The sequence below is a fragment of the Ischnura elegans genome, chromosome X (assembly GCF_921293095.1).
Source record: "Ischnura elegans chromosome X, ioIscEleg1.1, whole genome shotgun sequence".
NCBI lineage: Eukaryota > Metazoa > Arthropoda > Insecta > Odonata > Coenagrionidae > Ischnura > Ischnura elegans.
The window spans coordinates 19,703,498-19,725,631 of NC_060259.1; the positions used below are offsets into that span (position 1 = coordinate 19,703,498).

Consider the following 22,134-nt stretch of genomic DNA (forward strand, 5'->3'; position numbering starts at 1 on the left):
ATAATTAAATCTATATGCACAAATATAAAGTGTGGGTACCTGCATTTTGCCTCAAGAACGAAAAATGTCTAGACTCTGAGGCATATAGGGTAATTCACTTATGAATATTTAGAGCCTCCCCTGTGATATTTTTCATGAGATCACACAGCAGCTAAGTACTTAATCTTTAAGCCAATGGAACAGAACAAAGCACCTGGCCAATCAGGTGACTGTGGAGAGCGAGAGTGTTAGTACAGGACAGAGTTAATTCTGCTTTGAGCCTGGTTTGCACAGGGCAGACTGGTTCGAAAAGACGATCGGAAAAAACCATACCAATCCACACTTTCCCCACATCACTGATCTCTGCTGTTGCTTGTTTTTACCATCTTAGAATTTAAACCAATATTAAGCTAATACACAAGTGTGAAAGTGACAATTTCATGACCTTGCCTTCGAAAGTATCTGCAGCTTTCAGCATTTTTATGCAAGAACCACACATCCATGACTTCATGATGAAAGATGACACAGTCATACATGAGTTTCTTTAACAAGAGCTCTATGTTTATTGTTTTTTTAGTCTCCCCATTAGCATTTGGGGGTTCTGCAACCATGCAAAAGACAATCTGCCACTTGTTGTGACACTCCATCCTGATTGTAGATACATGCTATTTATTACAAATGAGTACCAGCAAATGTGCAGCAAATTCAGTTTTCATCAGTGACAAATATTAGCCACAAGATAAAACAAAGATTCTCGAGCAAACAAACTAAAAATACCATAAATTACGCTAATTCCAGACTAGAAGGCAAACAAAAATATTAGGAGTTTCTTTCAATTTGACTTTCAAGTGGCCAACCATGAACATAGCTCTTACCTGATCTGCACCTGCTTCCAGCAAGAAACGCACCATGTCAAGATGCCCTTTATAACAAGCTAGCGTAAGTGCAGATTCCTTAAACTCATTTGAATGAGTATTTATACCAGCCCCATGCTCCAGGAGTATCTAAAAAAGAAAAATGATTCTCTTTAGAGTTATGTCATGGAAAATACAAGAGATACAATACAAAACATAAACCCATACAGTTGGTAGAATTGATGACATCCAAATTCAAACAAAAAATTCAAGAAGAGAATGCTCCCATAATACACCCACATTATGACAGCTAAGTCTATCATGACACATACTTGTAATACCTTAACACAGCATATAAGCACAGGCATGAACACAAGAATCACAAATTAATTCTTTAAAAAAGCTGATGCACAAAACTATGGATGTCAAGTTGAGCAATAATGGCCATCTCTTAAGGCTCCCAGCTAAACCTATGTAAAAGCTTTCAAGGACTTATAATATGAGTGAAATGTTTCTGACTTCATTTCGGCCTGGATTTGAATGGGTTTTGGACTCAAGAAAACAAAGCTGGGACCGTACTTGGGAATAAATTAAAAATCATAAGCTACATTGCTGATAAGCATCTTTTGCAAAGACTGATCATGAATAACTATTATACTAAATAACTATTCAACAAATATCTTAAAATGAACTCTATGGTACTAAACAGTACTGCAATTGTTCAGGCTTAAAAAATAATGGACTTATCACAGGAATTAGGCCGTTTCTACGTGCTAATTCAGACACCTTGTGGAATCAATTACACCTGAACAGCTTACTCATGATAACTTCATTAGGACAGTTATTTAAACAGGCAAGTTGATACAGAAAAAAAATCATAACCAACCATTGTAAGAACAGTGAATATAGGAGGCCCGTTTGTTTCTCATAGTCTCAGCAGTCAATTCATTCACGTGTTTCTGTATCGAGATACCTTTTAATGGAAGAGTGGAAGGCCTAATGGGGCAATGTTTCTCACCTTAGCAACCCCAACATGACCAGCACTAGCAGCCTCCATGAGAGGGGTATGCCCATTCTCATTATGATCTTCTACTTTGGCATTAGCAGACAGGAGGACACGCACCACTTCCTCGTGGCCTCCGGCACAAGCATACATAAGGGGCGTATTGCCTGTCAATAAAAAAGTCACTTTCACTTCACTATAAAGCATTGTGGGTCTATCTAGAAAAATAAAATCTGTAAATACAGCCTATGTAACTCGTACCGACATATTATGGCAATGTTATCCACCTCAACAATTTAATTCAAATTAAGATGTTCAGGTCTAATTTTCATTAAAACACATAAGAACAATAAGAACTAATAGGACTTCAACCTGACTTTTACATTTATCCCTGATAACCAAGCATTATTTCCTTTATCCAATGTTAACTGTGGCAATATATGTAAATGATAATTGTAGCAAAATCTGATCCTTCAATTGACTTTTGTTAGTTTATCACTCAATGTAATTCTAGCTCTTGATTATCCAATTTAAAAATTGTGGTAATACATACACAAGTACAGACACTAAGGATAGCATCATCATGGCTGGTATCTTGAGAAATAAAATTTGTTTTACATTGTGCACATTCTTCTTTCTGATGAAGGACATCAATGCTGATAACATGTATACTGTTTAAATCATTAACACAGTAAAACCTCTATGTAGTTAACCTCTTCACATCGTAAACCTCCATGCTTCGTACCACCCCTAAGGTCCAGGCAAATTTACAGGTAAATTTAGAGGCCAACCTCTCATGGTTTGTACCGCTTTATCTCGTAAAACCTCCACTTATCATAGCAAGAAGGCACCCCCGGGACAGCCTAACTACCTCCGCAAATCGCACCAAGAGAACTTAAGACCAGTAATGCGGCCACGATTACATTACATTACGCGATTTTCAGCAATAAATGTTTCACGCTTATTTTTTTTGTATTCACCTTAAATATGCTGTAACTTTCACGTTAACCATTAGTTATGGGCATCTTGCTCCACTTGAGAGCATACCATACAGTGAATAAGAAAAAGGTTGAGATACCTTTCTCACTATTCTTTACTCACTATCCCAACCATTTTAAGTGGTTGCAGAATTAAGAGAGAACACATTTTCCCTCGAATCATCAAATCAAAAATCACGGAATAGCACTTGCTTTCTGTTATTTATAGCTCTATCTATCGCAAAATTAATGATCACTCTATGAAATTCTATCATCGGATTTAAAAATGTTCATTTGTGGAGCCAAGAGTGGGGATTCGAACTTAATCCGAGCAAATGCAAGTCGATACATTTCTTGTGGAGTTCGTCCAACTATAACAATGTTTATGCTGAGGAAGTTATGCAACAGATGAAGTACCTGGGTAACAATAACTTCAAACCTCTCGTGGGGAACACATGTAAGGAATATATGCGGCATAGCCCTGAAATAAGGATTCATCGAGGGTATAGTGAGAAGATTTTCAGATGAGAAAGTAAAACAATGGTGCTATTTCACACTCGTCTGACCACACCTTGTTTATGCAGCGAGCGTATGGGATCTGGTTCAGAAAGACTTAATCCGCAAACTGAATAATACAAAGGAACGCTGCGCAGTTTGTCAAAAACTACTACAGCCATACAGAAAGCGTTACCCAGATGTTAAACAATTTAGGCTGGGAGCCACTGGACACTCCGAGGCAGCGCAGTATGCTTAGATTGCTTGAACAATTGAGAATGGATATCTTTAAGAGCGACAAGGAGAACATAATATTAGAGCCCCACTATATTTCCAGGTCCAATAGAAGCAATAAATTAAGAGAGACATTTTGCCAAGATAGATTCGTTTTTCCCCAAACCATGAATGACTTTAATAAATGCTAGTCCTAACTTCATCAGAGCACTTCATTTTTATGAGTAAACAGCTGGTGTCCTAACACCCCCTGCCACATGCCTTTTAGCAGGTTTGCAGGGTATTATGTAGATGTATTTTCCTATAAGAGCTCACATACTATGTTCAATAAATAAAAGAGGCGACTAGCACAACCTACAATCCCTTGCCGGCAGTAATATTTCAACTAACTTCGCTCCCACCTAAGGAGACGGAAATACTCAATCGCATTGCTACTTCTGCTTCTAAAATGATAATATTTTATGAATTCACTGTGACTCAAAAAAAAAAATCCAGTTGTGCAATTACTTTATTCCCAGATTTCCCTGTGTATCACATTCTTACTACCGTCTTGGTAATTTTTTCAATGCCTGCGTGTACGATCGTAGTTCACAATTTAATGCACTTAGTGACAGTCATATGTGTGGCCTGTGTATTCATGCCACGAAATCTGACTCTTCCATTGAGAGCCCAGGAAGTCAATTTGTAGCAATTCTGAACGTCACTCCACCCACAACAATTTTGGGCGTGGTAGACAACTAATTAGCTGATACAAGATATTGATAATGAGGAATCAGTTACAGTTTCCATCAAAAAAGAGGTTCGCGAAGTTTGAACATCATTGAAAGTTTTTTTTAAGCATGGAGGAATGTGAAAATGATAATATGATTGTATTCAATAGGATTAAAAATATTATCTCAAAAGAGGTGGAAAAAATAAAGCAAACCCAAATTACTAAAAAGACCACTTGAGCAAGTCACTTTTTCCTATGTGTAATCATTAAATTGCAAACAGATGTTCACTAATGCATGAATGTATGTTTAAACACATAAATATGATGATTTAAAAGACAGTGGTGCCTTTCATTGCCTACGGATATAAAAAAAATGGTGCCTACCACTAAAACCTTTCTTTAGTGAACCTCCATACTTCAAAGTGCCCAAATTTTGGTCCCCTCCATTACAATATGCAGAGGTTTTACTGTACATGTTTTTCTTGCAATACAACATCAAAATAACAAATAATGGATAAATATCACCAAATAATATGAGATGAATTTACCCGAAGAGGACTGCGCATTAACATCAGCGCCATGATTGATGAGTAGCCTCACAACTTCCACATGACCTGCAGAGGAAGCCTCCATCAGAGGCGTACAGTCTCCTTTTATTCCCCGATCTTCAACATTAGCACTCATGGCAAGCAACACCTATCAAAATCAAAGACTTACATTAAAATGATGTGGAATGAATTGGAAGATTGAGTTTACTCAGGGTAGTTACCACACCCAACTTCATTTAACAATTCTTCATTATGTATGATATTGAAAATAAATACTGAAACATATAATTAACTCCTTCTTGCTTAAGATCCCTTTTGAGCAAATTTAGCGCCCTACTCACAACCGAATTTACTTAAATTTTACAAAAAAAACTTGAAGCTGATAATAATGGAGCAAGTATAAATTTTAATATTAAAAATCTTGCATGTCAAAGCACTGACAAATTCAATAAATAGGCTCATTCAAGTATACAAGATGCCTGTTTCAAAAAGGCTGACAAAAATTCAAAACAATAATGGCAAAAAGAAGGTTGCAAATAATTAGGGCTAAATATTAATCACTAGCAATTAGAAAAGCCTTATCTGAGAAAATATCTTTGCATTTTTCTTCCTTGATAAATTTCAATTATCATGGGTATAAGTGTCAAATATTATTCAGGAAGATTACCAAATCCACACCATTAAACTCTTCTACAACAAATTACAATAATACATCACAAAAATCAAGAACATATAAGACATAATCAGAGAAATACTTAATTTCATAAAACACAATCTAAAATTGAATTAAGAATCAGAATATATTGGAACTCTCATGTCTTTCCAAGAACTTGAAATAATTAGGGATTACCTCACAATCCTCAATATAATAACATTACTTTCATTTAAACATGAAGCCTATACTTGTCACAATTGGATAAATAAGGTAAATGAAAACAATATGCTTTGAAGATTTGCTCTGATGTATCTATAACCATTCCAAAGTGATCATTCAAATTTACACACAAGAATAGTTAGGGGGCTAGACCTTAATAGGATTCGCAAGCTACACTACAAGAACTACTACTAAAATATAATGCATACATAAAAAAAGTAAAATGTAATTTAAGTAAACACAATTTTATACTATCAATTGTAAGGCACCAAACTTTTGTGATCTGTGATACAGCAAAAAATGGTATTAAATTTAGGGCCATACCCAGTAAAACTCCCACCTTGAAATTTTGAAAGTAATTCTTTTATGATATTAAACAACACACCACTCAAGCTAAAATACTTATTACCCATTGGTATATGCAGACCACTTCTGAGCCCTAAAATGATTTTAAAAGCACTGAAGTTGTATGCTCAAGGAATATCCAACATTTCCTAGTACATATATCTAAATTCAAATCGTCAAAAGTTTATCCACGACTAATTATGCCTAAAATGTGTTATTAAAACAAAGTTGTTAAAATAAAATTATTTTCGATGAAATTGAATTTTACTTCATACAGTGGAACCTCGTTAAAGCGAGTACGGGCTATAGCGAGACCCCCGCTATTACGAGATAAAGCCGATGCACCGTCAATTGACCCTATAATAAGCGTGTTAAAAAATTCGTTTTTACGAGACCCTTTCGGTGTTGGCTATCGCCATAGCGAGGGTTTCACCGCCGGAAGACTTTCATCAAGACTCCTTAACCTCTGTAATTGCTAGCGATCTGTTAGAAATGAAGTTAATGGAGTGCTCAGTCTCAAATGTATGTGGTAAACTGTCGTTCGATAAATATAATGATTCACGAAACAATGCTTTGCATGATTTTTATTCAGTGCGGCGCTTATGAATTGTTTGAATAGTTATTCCTTATTTGAGTAAGGAAATTTAGTGATGCAAAAAAACATCACTTAAATAAACAAATATGCTTACGTTTATCGGATAGATGTTTATCTGTCGCCGCACCACTCCTGTTCCTGTATATCTGTTCGCAACAGGTATATTGGCTATCATTTGCTCCACCTCCGGTAAAGCGACAATTCGCTATAGCGAGTGTTTATTAGTGCACCGTGGGGTGTCGTTATATCGAGGTTGCACTGTATGAAACAAAAATCAACTGCTACTTGACAAAATGTGTATTCTAAACTAGCATTAATCTTTGTCACAACAAATGACGAAATTCCACCAGCACATGACAAAAAAAACTTTGTATGAACTAACACCAGTTAGCTAGAGAAGAGAAATGTTAATACGATTTGACAATGCTCAATTTTTAGTGGTTGAAACAAATAAGCCATGCTAAATGAGATTGAATAGAATTGGTTTCTTAATTAATTGACTGAAATCTCTCAACCAATATATGCATATGAAAAGAAATCATTATAGAAGTCTCAAGCAGATCTTATCAAGCATTACCAACCATGTCATTTGACACCATACCTGAGCTAGTTCAAAGTATCCTGCAGAGCAGGCCAAAGAAAGGAGGCTCTCCCCTTCCTCAGTGGTCTCATGGACACTTCGACCTTCTCCCAAAAGCTTCCTAACTGTTCCGACATCACCATCAGTGCATGCCTCGACCAGAGACCTAAAAATACAATGTTTGATACATAAGAGTCACATAAGTCATAAAATAACAATACAGTATCATTATTCAATTAATCAATGAGTACCAATACGCCTACAGCTAACAATAAAAATGATATGTACAAAAATTTGAAGGTTACTGATCTAAAATGCATTAATAAGACACTAATTCCACAGTATTATTTTCAATTTGACACAAAAATTATTAAAATTTTTCAAGTTTCTCAAATTTCTATATCATAACATGTAAATAAATGTTATTGCAACATATCACGTTAAGTCAACAATTACAAACGTGCCATTCTTACTGAGTGAATGAGTAGAATGCACAATTTGAAGTTTGAGCATTAATGAAAAACGTAAAATATGAGGAATTTGTCGAAGGTAAGGCTAGCATATCTGACTTCTAGAATCATGCATGAATCCATTCTAGAAATTAGATATGCCAGTAAAACCATACACAACTCTAGAAGACAGACATGAAATTAAACCAGAAATTTCATAAACTTTCACAAGACCCAATACTACAAATAATACAAAGTTTTCATTGCATATTTCTTATGGATGATGGTTTCTCTCTCTGAATTACTTTCCGATAGCATATTAGACTTAGAGGCATATTTCCTAAAACAAAGAAAAATACTAATATAGTATAGGTTTAAATTTTGTAAAAGTCAATTTGACAACAGTTGTTACATTCTGTGAATCGCCAAATTTTCAAATCAGTATTACATAATGGAACAACAAACTGCCTCATACATATGATTTCATTCCGACCTGTATCTCAGATAAAAAAGTACAAAAATGAAACCTATTAAAATAGGTAGTAAATGGTCTTTATCGTTCAGAAACAAATTGTACTCTTGCTTCCCTAATTACTTCATCTGCTGGCAACAAAAAAGTTATTATGTTTTGACAATGCTCAATTTTCAACAGTTTAAACAAATAAATAACGCAAAATTAAAATAAATTAAAAATGTTAATTAATATATTGAATGAAATCTCACTATTACTACAACCACATGAAAAAATAGAAATAGCTTCATTAACGGAAGTCTCAAGCAGCACTATTCTATTTACTACCATCTTTTTCTTCCAATAGAATGAACACCCATTAACCCTAATATAAATAATTCTGTTGAAAAATTCCTTAAAATAAATAAAAATTTTAATCGCAAAGGTACCAAATAATTAAAATGCAATGCCCAAGCATTACAATTGAATTCCAATTTCATAACACAATATGACAATTCCCAAGCACATACTGTAAATCACATATGACTGCATTTCATAAGGTATGCTCTACAGAGCATCAAAAGCTCATAATTATCTCCTCTCACCTGAAGGAAAACATTAATTTGCTCACATGTGACTATTATTTCAGTCTTCAATTGATCAAGTGATACTTAGAGAGGCAAAATGATTACAATTCTAACTGTAACACATGCAATAATTCTGAGCGTTGCTTTTTCGGTCTTTCCATATACATTGACCATTGACCTTGACAAGTGCCCAACCTTTCAAAACAAACTAATTTCCCCCACTGATAAATTTTCCAGGTCTTATTATGTGAAATGCACTTGATATGCGAAAACCCTTATAATAGTTACATTTCTGAACAGATAACACACTTCCTACAACTTCATCCACTTCATTTACTTGAAAAACACTGTTTCCATAGTCCACTCAAGCTAATAGAAGGTCTTGAAGCCCCAAAAGAACAACCTATATAGAGTAAATGCCGATAAAAGTCTACATGGCGACGTGTATATAAGTAACTATCCATTAACTTATTTCAGAGCAGGAGACACTAACTTTTTTAAAGAAAACCATACATAAAAAACAACCACATTCTGGCTTGAAACACTAGACAATAACAATGAATCATATTGGTACATCCACGAGCAAGTTTCTGGGTCACCTCCTAGACAGGAAAAGCAGAATTATCAACTCTAAAGGCATTGTGATGACCTCAAAACGTTATGAAAATCAGAGTGAAAAATTAAGGTTCAAAAACTAGAAGCTAAACAATTTTAGTACCTAGCCGTACTTTGGAGGACAATTGATAAAGGACAAGTATGTAGAAGAGCAGGTAAGGAAGGCCTCACATGAGACACATAGATGAAGTTAGTAAAGGATGCCAAAGGAAAGAAATGGGCAAACACGAAAGATTACGTAATCATAGAATTGAGTCAAAGCTGAATCAAACAAACCTTAGGATTGGTGACCTATGATGATGAACCAGCTATTTGTGTTTCCGTTACTAATTAGTTTTATAAAAAATTGCAAATTATCCAAGTTAGATCTGTATATTCAGAGCAAAACTTAATTACTATAAAACCAACGGAGTTATAGTTAAGTCCTCAGAGTACAGACTGATATTTATTAAGTAGGTACTTCGAGTAATAATACCTATTTTGGAGTATACTGAAAAACTCATTCAAGAAAGTGACACATATTACACCCATGAAGATTTTGAGCAAATACTTCAACTCAAATAGCTGGTCTTAAATATTAAACACAATGACAAACTAAACTACCATACAATCATTATGACAGCAAAACTTGGACAACTCGCATTCATCAATGGTCTCAGAAGTCAAATACAGGAAGCCTGAGTCGGGCTTGGTCCAATAAGAAATGAGGCAAACCCGATTTATACCAGGAACCAGTTGTATGCATTATATTAATAATAAATGAGAAAGTCAATATAGAGGGAGAGTGAGTTACTTCATGTTAGAAATCATTTTCAAAATAATCTTCTGAAAGTAAACAAATGCTACCAAGCTACAAAATAACATGAATAAACACTAAATGAGTGTTCTCATAGCCTGTATAAATGTGTATGTTAATAATATGCCCTATATTCCTCAGCCTCCAAACAGCAAGGAGAATAATGAAACCAACCTAGTTTCAGCCTGGGAGCGGGGATTTTCATTGCGCATTCGCGTGAGGGCGGCAGCAGCTTCATCTAGGGCACAGGAAACACTTGAGGTCAGCCGCCTTAACACCTCTGGATCAGCAAGGTGCTTCCCATCCCCTGTTGATAACTTTCCTATGCCTAAAAGGACAATTATTACATGCATATTCATCGATGTACCAAATACTGAATAAACTAACAATAAAATCCACCACATTATTAAAACATCATGCGTCCATTACCCGCAGCTTCCAGGAGCGCTTCTAGTCTTGCCTGGGTCTCGGGGTCGACGGAATGATCAGTATCCTCGGGGGAGAGAAGAAATTTAGAATGCTCAAGGCGAGCCTCCTCATCCAACTCACCCTGATCGATGACAAACGACTCCACCTTTAGTGATACGTTTGCAACAAAAACAATTACATTATTGCCTTTCAAATTAATACATAAAAATGTGCGTTTCAAGGAAATAAGAAAAGCTTTAAGATGGCTTAACAATTTGCAATGTCTCTTCTAGACGGTTACTTCTTTTTTTACTAATTTTACTAATAAACACCATTCTTAAACCATTTTATCTGTTTAATACCAATCAGCAAGAAAATGAGCTTCATTTAATGATTCGTATAGAAAAACAAGAAAAGAAGCCAGAAAAGTATTCTGCATGACAAAACAAAATATTTCAACAGGTCAACCACCATAAGTTAACTTTCGCCACATTTCGGTTGTAAAGGAATTAAATCATACTAACAAACCGTAACCAGCGCACGCTCTTAGTGGCGGGTCAACTTAATGAATAACTTATTATAAGTACGAGGGATAGGTCCATGATAAAGAATGAAACAATAAGAGATAGTTAAAACAATGAACACAAATGTAACTAATCGAAACTACATTCAGTTGGCTGACCACCAATTACGGTAAATAGTGTATTTCCAATAATAACGGATAAGATACTTGAACAAATCTCGTATTCCTAAATTAAATGAATTTATCTTGGAAAACATAACTAATCAAACGATCCGGGCATGCTGAAAGTCCTCGGCAATCATTTACAAATGACGTCGTTGTAAAGCTTTTCCAATAATAAACTAAGATTTCGACTTTCTGAAATATCATGCACTGACAGAATACGCAGTGGCCCACATATCAACAAACATAGTTGTGTGTGACAACGTAATAACTGGTATATGCATTTCCCATTCATATTAACATTGGGTAAAGTATTAAGAATTGATCAAAAACTAATAACGAATTGAATTAAACGCAAACAACCTAACTATCAAAACCGTAAAATGTTTTGAAATAGGTTGGTAAAGAATCGTTTAGAACATCTCATTTGATCATGAGCAGTACAACTGAAAATAACATGACTCTACGATTTAAAGAAATAACGAATCTAAAGCGGAGTTCTTAAAATAAGAGTATTATAACATAATTCATGCAAGAAAACAATATTATATACTAAATACATTTTCCATGCCGGTGAGTCTTGGGTAACTCGACACTCAGGGTTCAATCAAATCCACTGTCTTCAACGATGATACGCTTCACAGCTGTGGCAAGGTAGTCACAACATTTGTAAGGTCCATATACAGTAAGTCACAATGAAATTTGTAACTACTCGAAATGTAAACTAGTTTCCATTACAAAAACTCCACCTGAATGTCTACACGACCATAAACTTCATCTATCTAACTAGCCCGGAAGTGGAACTTGTAACAATTAAACATCATCTGCTACCACTTACACCATCTATTGTCAACTTCAAAACTACGACTAATATACCATTACATAAAATTCGACAAAATTCCATCGCTACATGTTTATTGGCACAAATATTATAAACTTGATTGCCCTCGAGGCCCCACGTAATGCACTTCTTGTCTTAAGTATGCTTTCTTACCTCTGATCCAGAGACGTCGTCTTCTTCGCTGTCTGAGGAGTCAGACATAAACCTCGGCTGTATTTCTGAATACGTTTCGGTTTCGGACTTCGTGGGGCTGGAATTCGATGATTGTGGGGTCGAAGACTTACCCAAATCGTGTTGCACATTACTTCTACCTAATTTCTGGCTATCCGAAGTCGCAGACTGTGACACGTTCTGCATTTCTATGCTCAATATTATTAAATTGTCATTGGTTTAATACGTTTCTTTCCCAAAATAATCACTTTGAGCACCAGTAATTTAAAATTACTTCATCAGGTTTACGATCATTGGTGATCACTGAGGACCGCCATGTCTAATGTGGTGCAAGATCCCCGGATGCTCAGAACAGACGTGAATCCCGTCCGCTAGCGATATCTGCCGCTTGCGCCTTCTACCTCTACGAAATAGGAATAGGAATAAGTACCACAGGCTCCATCTACTCTAAAAATTGCCAACTTGCTGAAGGAGTAATGCGCCCCGGCATTGGTTAATGACATCATTCTCCACTGAAGAGGGAAAATACGGATTAGAGGAAGAATGATCGTTGATATTTGTGGCTAATATAGAAGGATAGAAAGGCCCAAATTTTTGTACACATGCTGCTTTCCATCAATATCATCGGTATTTCTCCACGTTATAAAATACTAAATACTTTAAAAAAGACGTGGACGATTTATATGTAACGTCGTAATGAATGAACACCATTGCATTTGTTTAATTGGCGACATTCGCTTATAAAACCAAGATTATAAATATTTATATATAAATATATAAAAAGCTAATAAATCTCGTTTAATTTTCCTTTATGATATATTCATTTTAAAATCCGACTAATTTTGATTAAAAATTTGTTAAAATATAATTTTGACACAAATTATTGAAAGGAAGTAATAACCACTAAAATGCATAAACGTGGCTTACTTTATCATTTGGCGTAGTTAAATAATCTTATTCCTTGAAGAAACTTCATATTTTCTTACTTTTGATAACATATAATTTTTCATTTCCTGACATTTCAAACACAGACTACTTCGTGCATCCATTTTGTGTCGTTCAATTTATTCTAAATCCTTATGAACAAAAACATGGCCATGGTACACGTGATGCAATGTTTTATTACCAGTAAAACTGCCAGATAATTTTTATTTGTCCCACTTACCCATCTTTAGGATATTTTCATCACCTCGAAGAGCATTTTTCAACGGTAATCGAGTAAAATTCAGTGTCTCTCGATAAATACTCCTCCGGCAGGGAAAAGGAAATAAAATCAGAACGTGGTGAACAAAATTTTGGGCGATTTTTGCTTCAGCGTCTGTGAATAATCTAAAGGCTACGGCATACGTGGCGGCCGACATAAACCTTCATCACCGCGTTAAAGTAAAACGTGAGACGTTTTTGTACTTGCACCCGGTGATAGTCGACCCCTTCAGTCGAGTCAGACCCCTTCAGTGAGAAATTCACAGCTTATAAAATTTAATTATGTGTTAGGTATGGTTATATTATGTATTTACTGAATTCGTTGATACGCCTGATACCAGAGGCGGATCTAGGTTTGGACCAACGGGGCTTGCGGGGTAGTATGTAGAAGTAGATGACCACCATAAAAATTTTACTTTCAAAACGATCTACTACATGTTCACAGCAATGTCTTTCTTTATCAAAGAACTAGCCAAGGGCTCACTTGTAAGGTGATGCGCAACGCTGTGGTCTGAGATGCCTATTTTATGGTTGAGTCAATATAAGACTAAAGCATAATTCCATAATGAATGGAACTTATTCTTTTCTCATTCGTTAGAATCATAGACATTGTTCTTAGTGCAAGTTCGGTGACCGCAATTTCTCGAGTTTTTGACCATTAATTCCAGTGGCATAGCCAGGAATTTCGTTCGGCGGGGTCCAAAACCAGGGGGAAAAAATTTGGAAAATCAGGGTACAAAGTAGAGGGTAAACTAATTTTAACACTTTTCATAATCGAAAAAACTTCTTTTGTTAAAAAATATGGTAAATTGATGATTCTTCAATATTTTGTTTTCATTTACCAAGGAAAATATTTGCGTTTTTATTTTTCAGGGGGGGGGCGGACCTCCCCTGGCTACGCCACTGATTAGTTCATTTCGAAATATAGTTAAATAACACAATATTTATACGTTCCGTGAAATATTGGAGCAATGCATGCTATAAATAATGGCTCATTAGTGATATTGTCCAAGCTATTTGCTATCCTGGCGCTCATGACTTCGCTTTCTAACTCTGTGCAATCGAACGTTTTATTACAGAACATATATAATTAAATATATAAAAAAGCCCTTGTGTAGGCTTTCGCGGTGTGGCGAAGATTCAGGGTGGAGGTTTTCGGGGTTAGCACCGCGTAGAGTGGTCTCTGCAGACAACAGTTTCGCCGGCATTGCAGCAGGCTTCTTCAGGTCAGGTCTTCATTGACCTGAAGAAGCCTGCTGCAATGCCGGCGAAACTGTTGTCTGCAGAGACCACTCTACGCGGTGCTAACCCCGAAAACCTCCACCCTGAATATAAAAAAAGCGCTGTCTGCCACCACGTACTCAATCAATACTAAAATATTGCGTAGAAAATACTGCCCTTAGATGATTTCTGAAAGTAATTCATCAATAACGGCCTTATTTATTCCTAAACCAAACGGGTTAATTTTTCGGCAGATATCACTTCCTTAGTGACCTCGAATTTATTTATTTGTTTCCACACCACCGAAAACAGCGCTACTAGGTCGTTACGTCGCTTTCATTACTTTCAACCCGAGGCAGTCTGGGGTGATTGGGGGCCCTCGGCTGGGGCTCATGATGCCCCCCCCCCCTCACCGGAGGATTCGCATCCCCCCACCCCCTCCCTCGCCGGAAAATTTCCGGAAATTGAAATTGAATCACCAGATATTTGAATTTTCACGCAATTCTGGCTCTTATAAACTCGATATATTAAAAAATAAAATTTCATTAGAAGAAATACTGTGTAAATTGAGGAGTTCACATTTTATAAAATTTAATTATGTTCATTCGCCTGATACAAGAGGCGGATCTAGGATTGGACCTAAGGGGTAGTTTGCAGAAGTGGATGACCACCATAAAAATTTTACTGCCAGTACGACGGACTACATGTTCACAGCAGTGTCCTTCTCTATCAAAGAATCAACCAAAAAATTGCCGTTTGTGAGTCCTGAAAATCCCTAACTTCCAATATCCCTAAATCCCCCTTCGGCAGGCGAATTCTCCAGACCCCCGATTGGCTACCAGACCCCTTTGGTCCAAACCTATATCCGCCTCTGGTATCAGGCGTATCACTGCAGGTTTTGCAATTGTATATTATTTCTTTTCTGTGCATGCGTTTCACGGAATGTATTGAAAATAGAAACTAGAAGCACAAAAAATCAAAATATATATGTACAAAACAAAAAAACGTGATTATAAAGAGAAGAAAGAACAGCACGGCAAGTTGATTCGAAGCCCGTCATAAGGCGGTATTTTTTAATCTATAAAAATGAAAATACGAATATTCCAACGTACCTGAATCTGTATCTAAACTTTAATTGTGTAGTGAATCGGTAAAGTTCTGTTCTTGTTCAGCCAAGTTCTCAAGTTACTTGAGATGATATTAACATAAAAGTTTTTCTTCTTCTCATTTCTTCACCAGCATCAAACCAGTAACCAAACCAGCATCTATTGAACTACTTCGGATTCCGCAATCCGTGAGAGGAAGCTGTCCTAGAGCAGAAATATGGCAACAGCGTGGTTTGCCAGCATTATCACTTTCTCCAGGGAATGAAAATCGACTATAAGTTCCACGGAATATGATACCCCTTTGTCAAAGACTCAAACAAGTGAAATGCGTAACCACAACCATATATTGCGATCTGATATTTTCTCAATGAATGAATTGGGGTATCAACTATCCGGAAACACCTGCGTGTATATCGGGTTTCGCCAGGGAACCGGAGACTTGGGGAAGAGTGGACGAGGGAAAAAAATGGCATGTCACATGATCCGTAGTAGTCCCAGTGGCGGATAGAGATGGGGGGCGCAGGGGGCGCGCGCCCCCCCCTTGCGGGTTCGCCTGTATTGCCGAACATTGCAAAACCACAATTGTAACTTTTTTATATCATAAGATGGCATTGTCTTTTACATGCTTATAATCACTTTAAATAAAATTTTCATATACTTTGCCTGTGACTTGATCATCTTTTATTACGATAAAAGTAAAGACAGCTCAAGATATGTTGCGCCTCCCCCCCCCCCCCTTGAGTTTTTTCTGTATCCGCCACTGAGTAGTCCCGAATGTATACTGATTACGGACTCAAATATATGTAGCGCCATATGGTCACATGGTATACACGGTCACACTTGCGGTTGCCACCGTGGTCTCACCAGTCTCACCGTACGAGGTAGATTCACACTAACTCGTCGTCGCATTTTGCCGTGTCGCGTGGGACAGGAGAGGGAAAGAGAGAAGAGAGGCGACCAGCGCCCCAGCGCATGCCGGCCGCTTCATGATATACGCGAGCCTTATTGGGGCCTCCGAAGCTCGGGGGCCTTGGAAATCGCCGACCAGCCTACCTGGCCAGACCGCATCTACTTTCAACAATCAAACGCACAAGAACATCCATGCCCTGGATAAGTGCAACCTACCCAAGTGGGACCCGCGACCTCTGGTTTGACAAGTATCCCCGCCGCCGTATCCAGGCCGGCCGGCATTGTTGAAAGCCACCTATTTGAGGCTAACTGGCACATAAATTAGTCGTTCCTGCCATTTCAAGAAAAATTGACAAATGGCTAATGTGTACGAATCACAACTTCAACATACCTGACCGACTAATTTCAAGCAAATCGACCCGAAAAACGCTACTTCAAAACTGACTCAACTCGGTGCAATTAATGGAATATTTATGCTGCTCATGACAAGTGTTCAAGGTTCATGTGAGTTCCTGAAAGTGGTTTACTCCTTATAGTTTCAAATTCCTTTGAAATTCATGTAGCAGGAGAATTGCACAAAAATGAACGGTTTGGGAGATCAGCATCTATGCGAGACCATTTCATGGAACTCTTCGTTAAGGCCTTTTTACGCAGGGAACTTAATTGTGCAGGTTATAATTGTATTTATTCCTCATCTTCTTCTTCTTCTTCCTAGCGTTTGTCCCGCGCTATTGCAGGGTCCGCTTTTCTGCAAAGCCTTCTCCACTTGGCTCGATCCAGGGCGTCTACTGACGTGGCGTTGATGGTCTTCATGTCCGCCTTAATTTTGTCGAGCCAGCGCATCTTTGGTCGTCCTCGTGGTCGGCGTCCTTCAGTACTCAGCCGCATTGCTGTTTTGGCCACGGAGTTCTCATCACTACGCACCACATGCCCATACCACCGCAGTCGAGCCTCCCGCATCTTGTCTGTGATCGATGCAACTCCCATTCTTTTCCGAATGTCTTCATTCCTGATGTGATCCAGGCGGGAGATGCCTAGGATCCATCGCAGCATCCTCATTTCCATGACATGCATGGCCTGTTCTTGATTTGCTGTGGCTGGCCAACATTCTGCTCCATATAGGGCCACTGGGCGGACTACGGTCTTGTATACTTTGGCCCTGAATCGTTCAGGCATTCCACGGTCGCACAATACGCCAGTCACTTGGCGCCATTTCAGCCATGTTGCATTGATTCGAGCTCGCGTGTTGGCGGTCGTGCTTCCATCGTTGCTGATGACAGAGCCCAAATATTTAAACTTCTCGACCTTTTCAAGGTCGTCGCCGTCGATGCTGATCGTGCCATCGGTTTGAGGCCCACACTCCATGTACTCAGTCTTCTTGATGTTTAATCGCAACCCATAGTTGTCGAGTCGTACCTTCCATAGTAGAGGTCGCTGCTGTAATTCGGGTCTGGTGGTGCTGGCAAGGAAGACATCATCGGCGAACAGTAGTGACCAAGGATGCGATTCTTGGAGACAGGCCGTGATTGTGTCCATGCACAGGATGAAAAGGAGCGGAGAGAGGGCCGATCCTTGGTGGACGCCAACAGTGATTGGGAAAGGCGGTGATATTCCTGATGGGCAACGGACGGAGCTGGTGACGTTGGTGTAGAGAAGCTTCACCCATGACACGTAGACTTCAGGGACGTCGTGACATCTGAGGGCATGCCAGATAAGGTCGTGTGGCACGCGATCGAAGGCCTTCTCCATATCAAGGAAAGACATATGCACTGGCTTGTTCTTCTCTTGTTCTTCTCATAATGGCGTTAAATTGCACGAATGGAATTAGAACAGGTGCTATATTGCCATTTCACTTCCATACGTCATCATATGCGTTCTAGCAATTCACCGTTGTACACGATGCAATTTTGACTGCGCTTTCGTACCCACGTCATATTGTGCAATAATGGAACATGATGATTTCATAGTACGATTACATCGTCATTGTAATATGAAAAATGGCTGCAAGAAGAAAGTAATTTTTTCATTAAACAATTTGTGGGTTTTCTAACCCCATTATTGATTTATATTCGACAACCATAAAATTCACAGAAAATATTCTCAATAAGATTAATGGGCACGTTAATAAATTACACTTCGAGAATACTTTGCTTGTTTTTAATCAATTACAGCTAAACAGTGTTCATGATAAGGGTGGGACGAGGGATGCGTCACAGTCCCTCCTCCGAAATGAGATGCATTTCAACCCTCAAGTTTTCCACCGCCATCGTAACCCTCAACCCAGACGGCACAGAACCCTCCGTATCTAATTCGTATGTACATAGTACCCATTGACTAAGGGGATACTATGCCGCTCCGTCGCTTTTCGTCAATGGATACATTCCATTCGCGGCCTGTCGACGAAGCGCGTACGCAGCATGTGAATGTCCGCTACTAAGCACGTACGATTGGATACAAAGCGCGCAGGAACACGGCACTCAGGCTAATCTCAATCGATTAGGTCGAAATTAGTTATATCGTAACTCGCACGATCAAAAAATGTATCGAACGCAACACAATCGATAACTACCGACCGTAGCGAGAACCTTGATACGAATCATTATGAATTGTAAGTTCTCAATAGGTAAATAACACCATATCATGAATTCTAATTACCATGAAAGACTCACGACCGACAAAGTTTTGTCGGTTGTGAGTTTTTCATGGTAATTAGAATTCATGATATAGTATTATTTACCCATTGAGAACTTACAAAACTTACTCGGCCACTTAAATAACTCTGCGAAAAATGAGATTCTCACGGCTAATTCACGCATCCCCAGCATCCAGAATTCTTAAGTGGCTCGTACTTACATGGAAACCTTGAGATGTTAATGAGAGTAAATTCTTATTAATTTTGACACTAAATAAGACATCACATAGCCCACGAGCATTAAAAAGCTTACCCTAAAGCCTGACGAAATAAAAGTTTTAAATAAAAATTGCCGATGAAACAGGATTGCTGACACATCTGCTATTAGTACGATCGAATTCATCAAAATGCAAGCAAAAATTAACGTATAGTTCAGTCTCAGCTACTAAAACTTACCCATATCAGGCGCTAAAGTATTTGAAAAATTATTTGGGATGAGTAAAAGTCTCTAGGTCACTGCAGTAAATGTATCAACCTATTAAAAATATGAAAGTCCTGCCAAATCACCAGCATAAACACTTGTAAAATAAAACATGTTATCTCTTAGATCACACCTCCGATTTTATACTTACTTTGCATGTAGTCACCACCGCAAGAAATTTTAAAGAGGCAGGAAAGAAAAAACCCACAGAAATACAATACATATATTATGTATTTTCTATTGTCAACCACAATAATATTTCCAATTTTCTCTTCTATCCCACATCTAATTTAGCGAAACAATTACTCTTATTCTCTTTCGAATAGAAAATTATTTAAAAGAGGACTGGTCGATACATACAAACTATCGTCAATACTTTCTCCGATGAACGTCCACTATCACTGCACCAACTTGCACAAATCAAATCCACATCCACAAATATGTCACTTCTGCCACAATGTCTGTCTTCTTGGCGACAGGTAACAGTGAAGCAATGGTACCTTCCTCCAATCTGGGTAACTTCAATTCAGCAAGAATTTTCTCCTCGTCTTCTCGTCCAAGGCCACAGATTATTTTCTGATATCACAAGGTGCGATGTGAAGCTCAGACACCTAAAATTAATAAATAATAAAATACCATGTAACATTATTAGGTCAAATCATTTCCAATTTTTGGTATTTCTGCATGAGAAATCAAATTACTAGGCTCGTAAATATAGTAAATATTTTTATGCCTGATATTTTTATTGTTTTAAACTATAGCATAAGATAATTTGAAATGATGAAAGCCGACGTGTAATACACCATAGGGCAAGCTAAGAAGCAATATTCGAACCTATAAACTTGGCAGCTTATTCCTAGTTTCTCCTTTAACCACACGTTTACCGAATGAATTAATACAAAAAAGACAACTAAAATGCAAGAATTTTCAAAAGAATTGCTGCTACAATATTTTGAATCACCATTTTTAGTACTATAGTACTTCAGTACTGTATAGTTCGGGATATTGATGCATCAACATCCCGAAGCCACTTCTAACTTAAAATTACATCCAAATAATTACAGCGAGAAAGAGTACATACCTCACAGTTTTTCGTGGGGGGTGAAATGTTTTCTTCTTATCGCCCAAATGCACTTCTTCTTCAACTCAGGATCTTTTGGAAAGCTAAAAACTTGAGCCATGTCCCGGAGATTCCATTACATCCCGACATTACACACACGGAAGGCATTTTTAACAAAAATATCTCACAAACACGTTTCTGAAGCCCAGAGAATGAAATTAAAGAATAAGGGAAACTTCACCATTACCAGACACTATTTTTCACAAACTTAACCACAAAAATCCCTGAAATGTGGTGAGACGTGACGTAAACCATGCCATCCGATGCCATCTCCAACCAATCTCCAACGGCTTGTGAAGGAATGTGATCTTTCTAGGAGGATATGGCACGATGGCACCAGATGGCACCACCCGCGAAAGAAAATAGTCCCAGACCGAATACAGTTTTATCGATGAGATACAATTTTATCGATGCATATGAATTTGCCAGTCCTCTTGCATCTTTTTTCGTCATTAAAGGAAATAAAGAAACAAAACCTTCTAAGTAACTTCCTAAGCGCGATTTTTGTATCTTGATTGTCCACCCTCGTATTTAGGTACGAAAACTTCCTGTGCCGTCTGGGAAGTTTCCAGAGCTATCGTAATACTTTCTATCATCTGCTAGTACTATTGCGATTTCGTAATTTTTTTAATTTAACATCTATTTAAACCATGAACTTTCAAGGGGGTGCTTAACTAAAATTTCTGAACATAACCTTACATTAATTTTTCCCAAAGATATAATCTACACAAGATGCTGCAGTTAAAAATTACTTTCATAAGAAGAGCATTGATATCTGGTTTGGTTTTTCTTACATCGCGCTTTTATCTGCTGACGCTCTAGATTATTTATTACAATATTCCACCACCTAATGTAGGTTTACTTGGATTATTCTGCGAACTCCGCCATCCAGTCTCGCCTTCAAAAGTGAACCTCCCCCTTCAAGCCGCACCAAGGCCTACTCCCTTTCAGTCCATTTATAAATCTCCTTCTCTTCCTTCACCCCCCACCCCCAAACCACCGCTTATCGAGCATTCTTCCCTCTAATGCGGTTTTAGCATAACACCTTTTAATCATTAAATCTAAGTAGTTCAAAGTTCCTTCTGTCTCTGTTTCACAAGTAAATTTGATATTAGGTCTTTTTTATTTAGAAGTATAACAAAATTGTCAAATTGCCTCCTTGAGCCAGTCCACACACAGAAAACATGATCTACGTACCGGTACCAATAGAATACGTTCGTTACAAGTGGATTCTTAGTAGAGAAGACGATCTATTCAAAATTG

General features: G+C 37.7%; 1 protein-coding gene across 10 annotated transcripts in view; it reads right to left on the minus strand.

Moving 5' to 3' along the window:
- LOC124170897 overlaps nucleotides 1-12,558 on the minus strand; it is a 122,480-nt gene extending 109,922 nt beyond the window's left edge. For 6 of the 10 annotated variants that reach the window (XM_046549937.1, XM_046549936.1, XM_046549938.1 and 3 more), the window contains exons 1-7: nucleotides 12,182-12,558; nucleotides 10,524-10,668; nucleotides 10,269-10,422; nucleotides 7,218-7,362; nucleotides 4,803-4,950; nucleotides 1,852-2,003; nucleotides 855-983 (exon numbers count right to left, since the gene is read on the minus strand). In XM_046549937.1, the coding sequence (XP_046405893.1) occupies nucleotides 855-983; nucleotides 1,852-2,003; nucleotides 4,803-4,950; nucleotides 7,218-7,362; nucleotides 10,269-10,422; nucleotides 10,524-10,668; nucleotides 12,182-12,385 (1,077 nt within the window). In that variant the 5' untranslated portion in view covers nucleotides 12,386-12,558. The remainder of the gene's footprint in view (nucleotides 1-854; nucleotides 984-1,851; nucleotides 2,004-4,802; nucleotides 4,951-7,217; nucleotides 7,363-10,268; nucleotides 10,423-10,523; nucleotides 10,669-12,181) is intronic. The other 4 variants (XM_046549941.1, XM_046549944.1, XM_046549943.1 and 1 more) reach the window with 2 other exon arrangements.
- Between the last annotated feature and the right edge of the window lie 9,576 nt (nucleotides 12,559-22,134).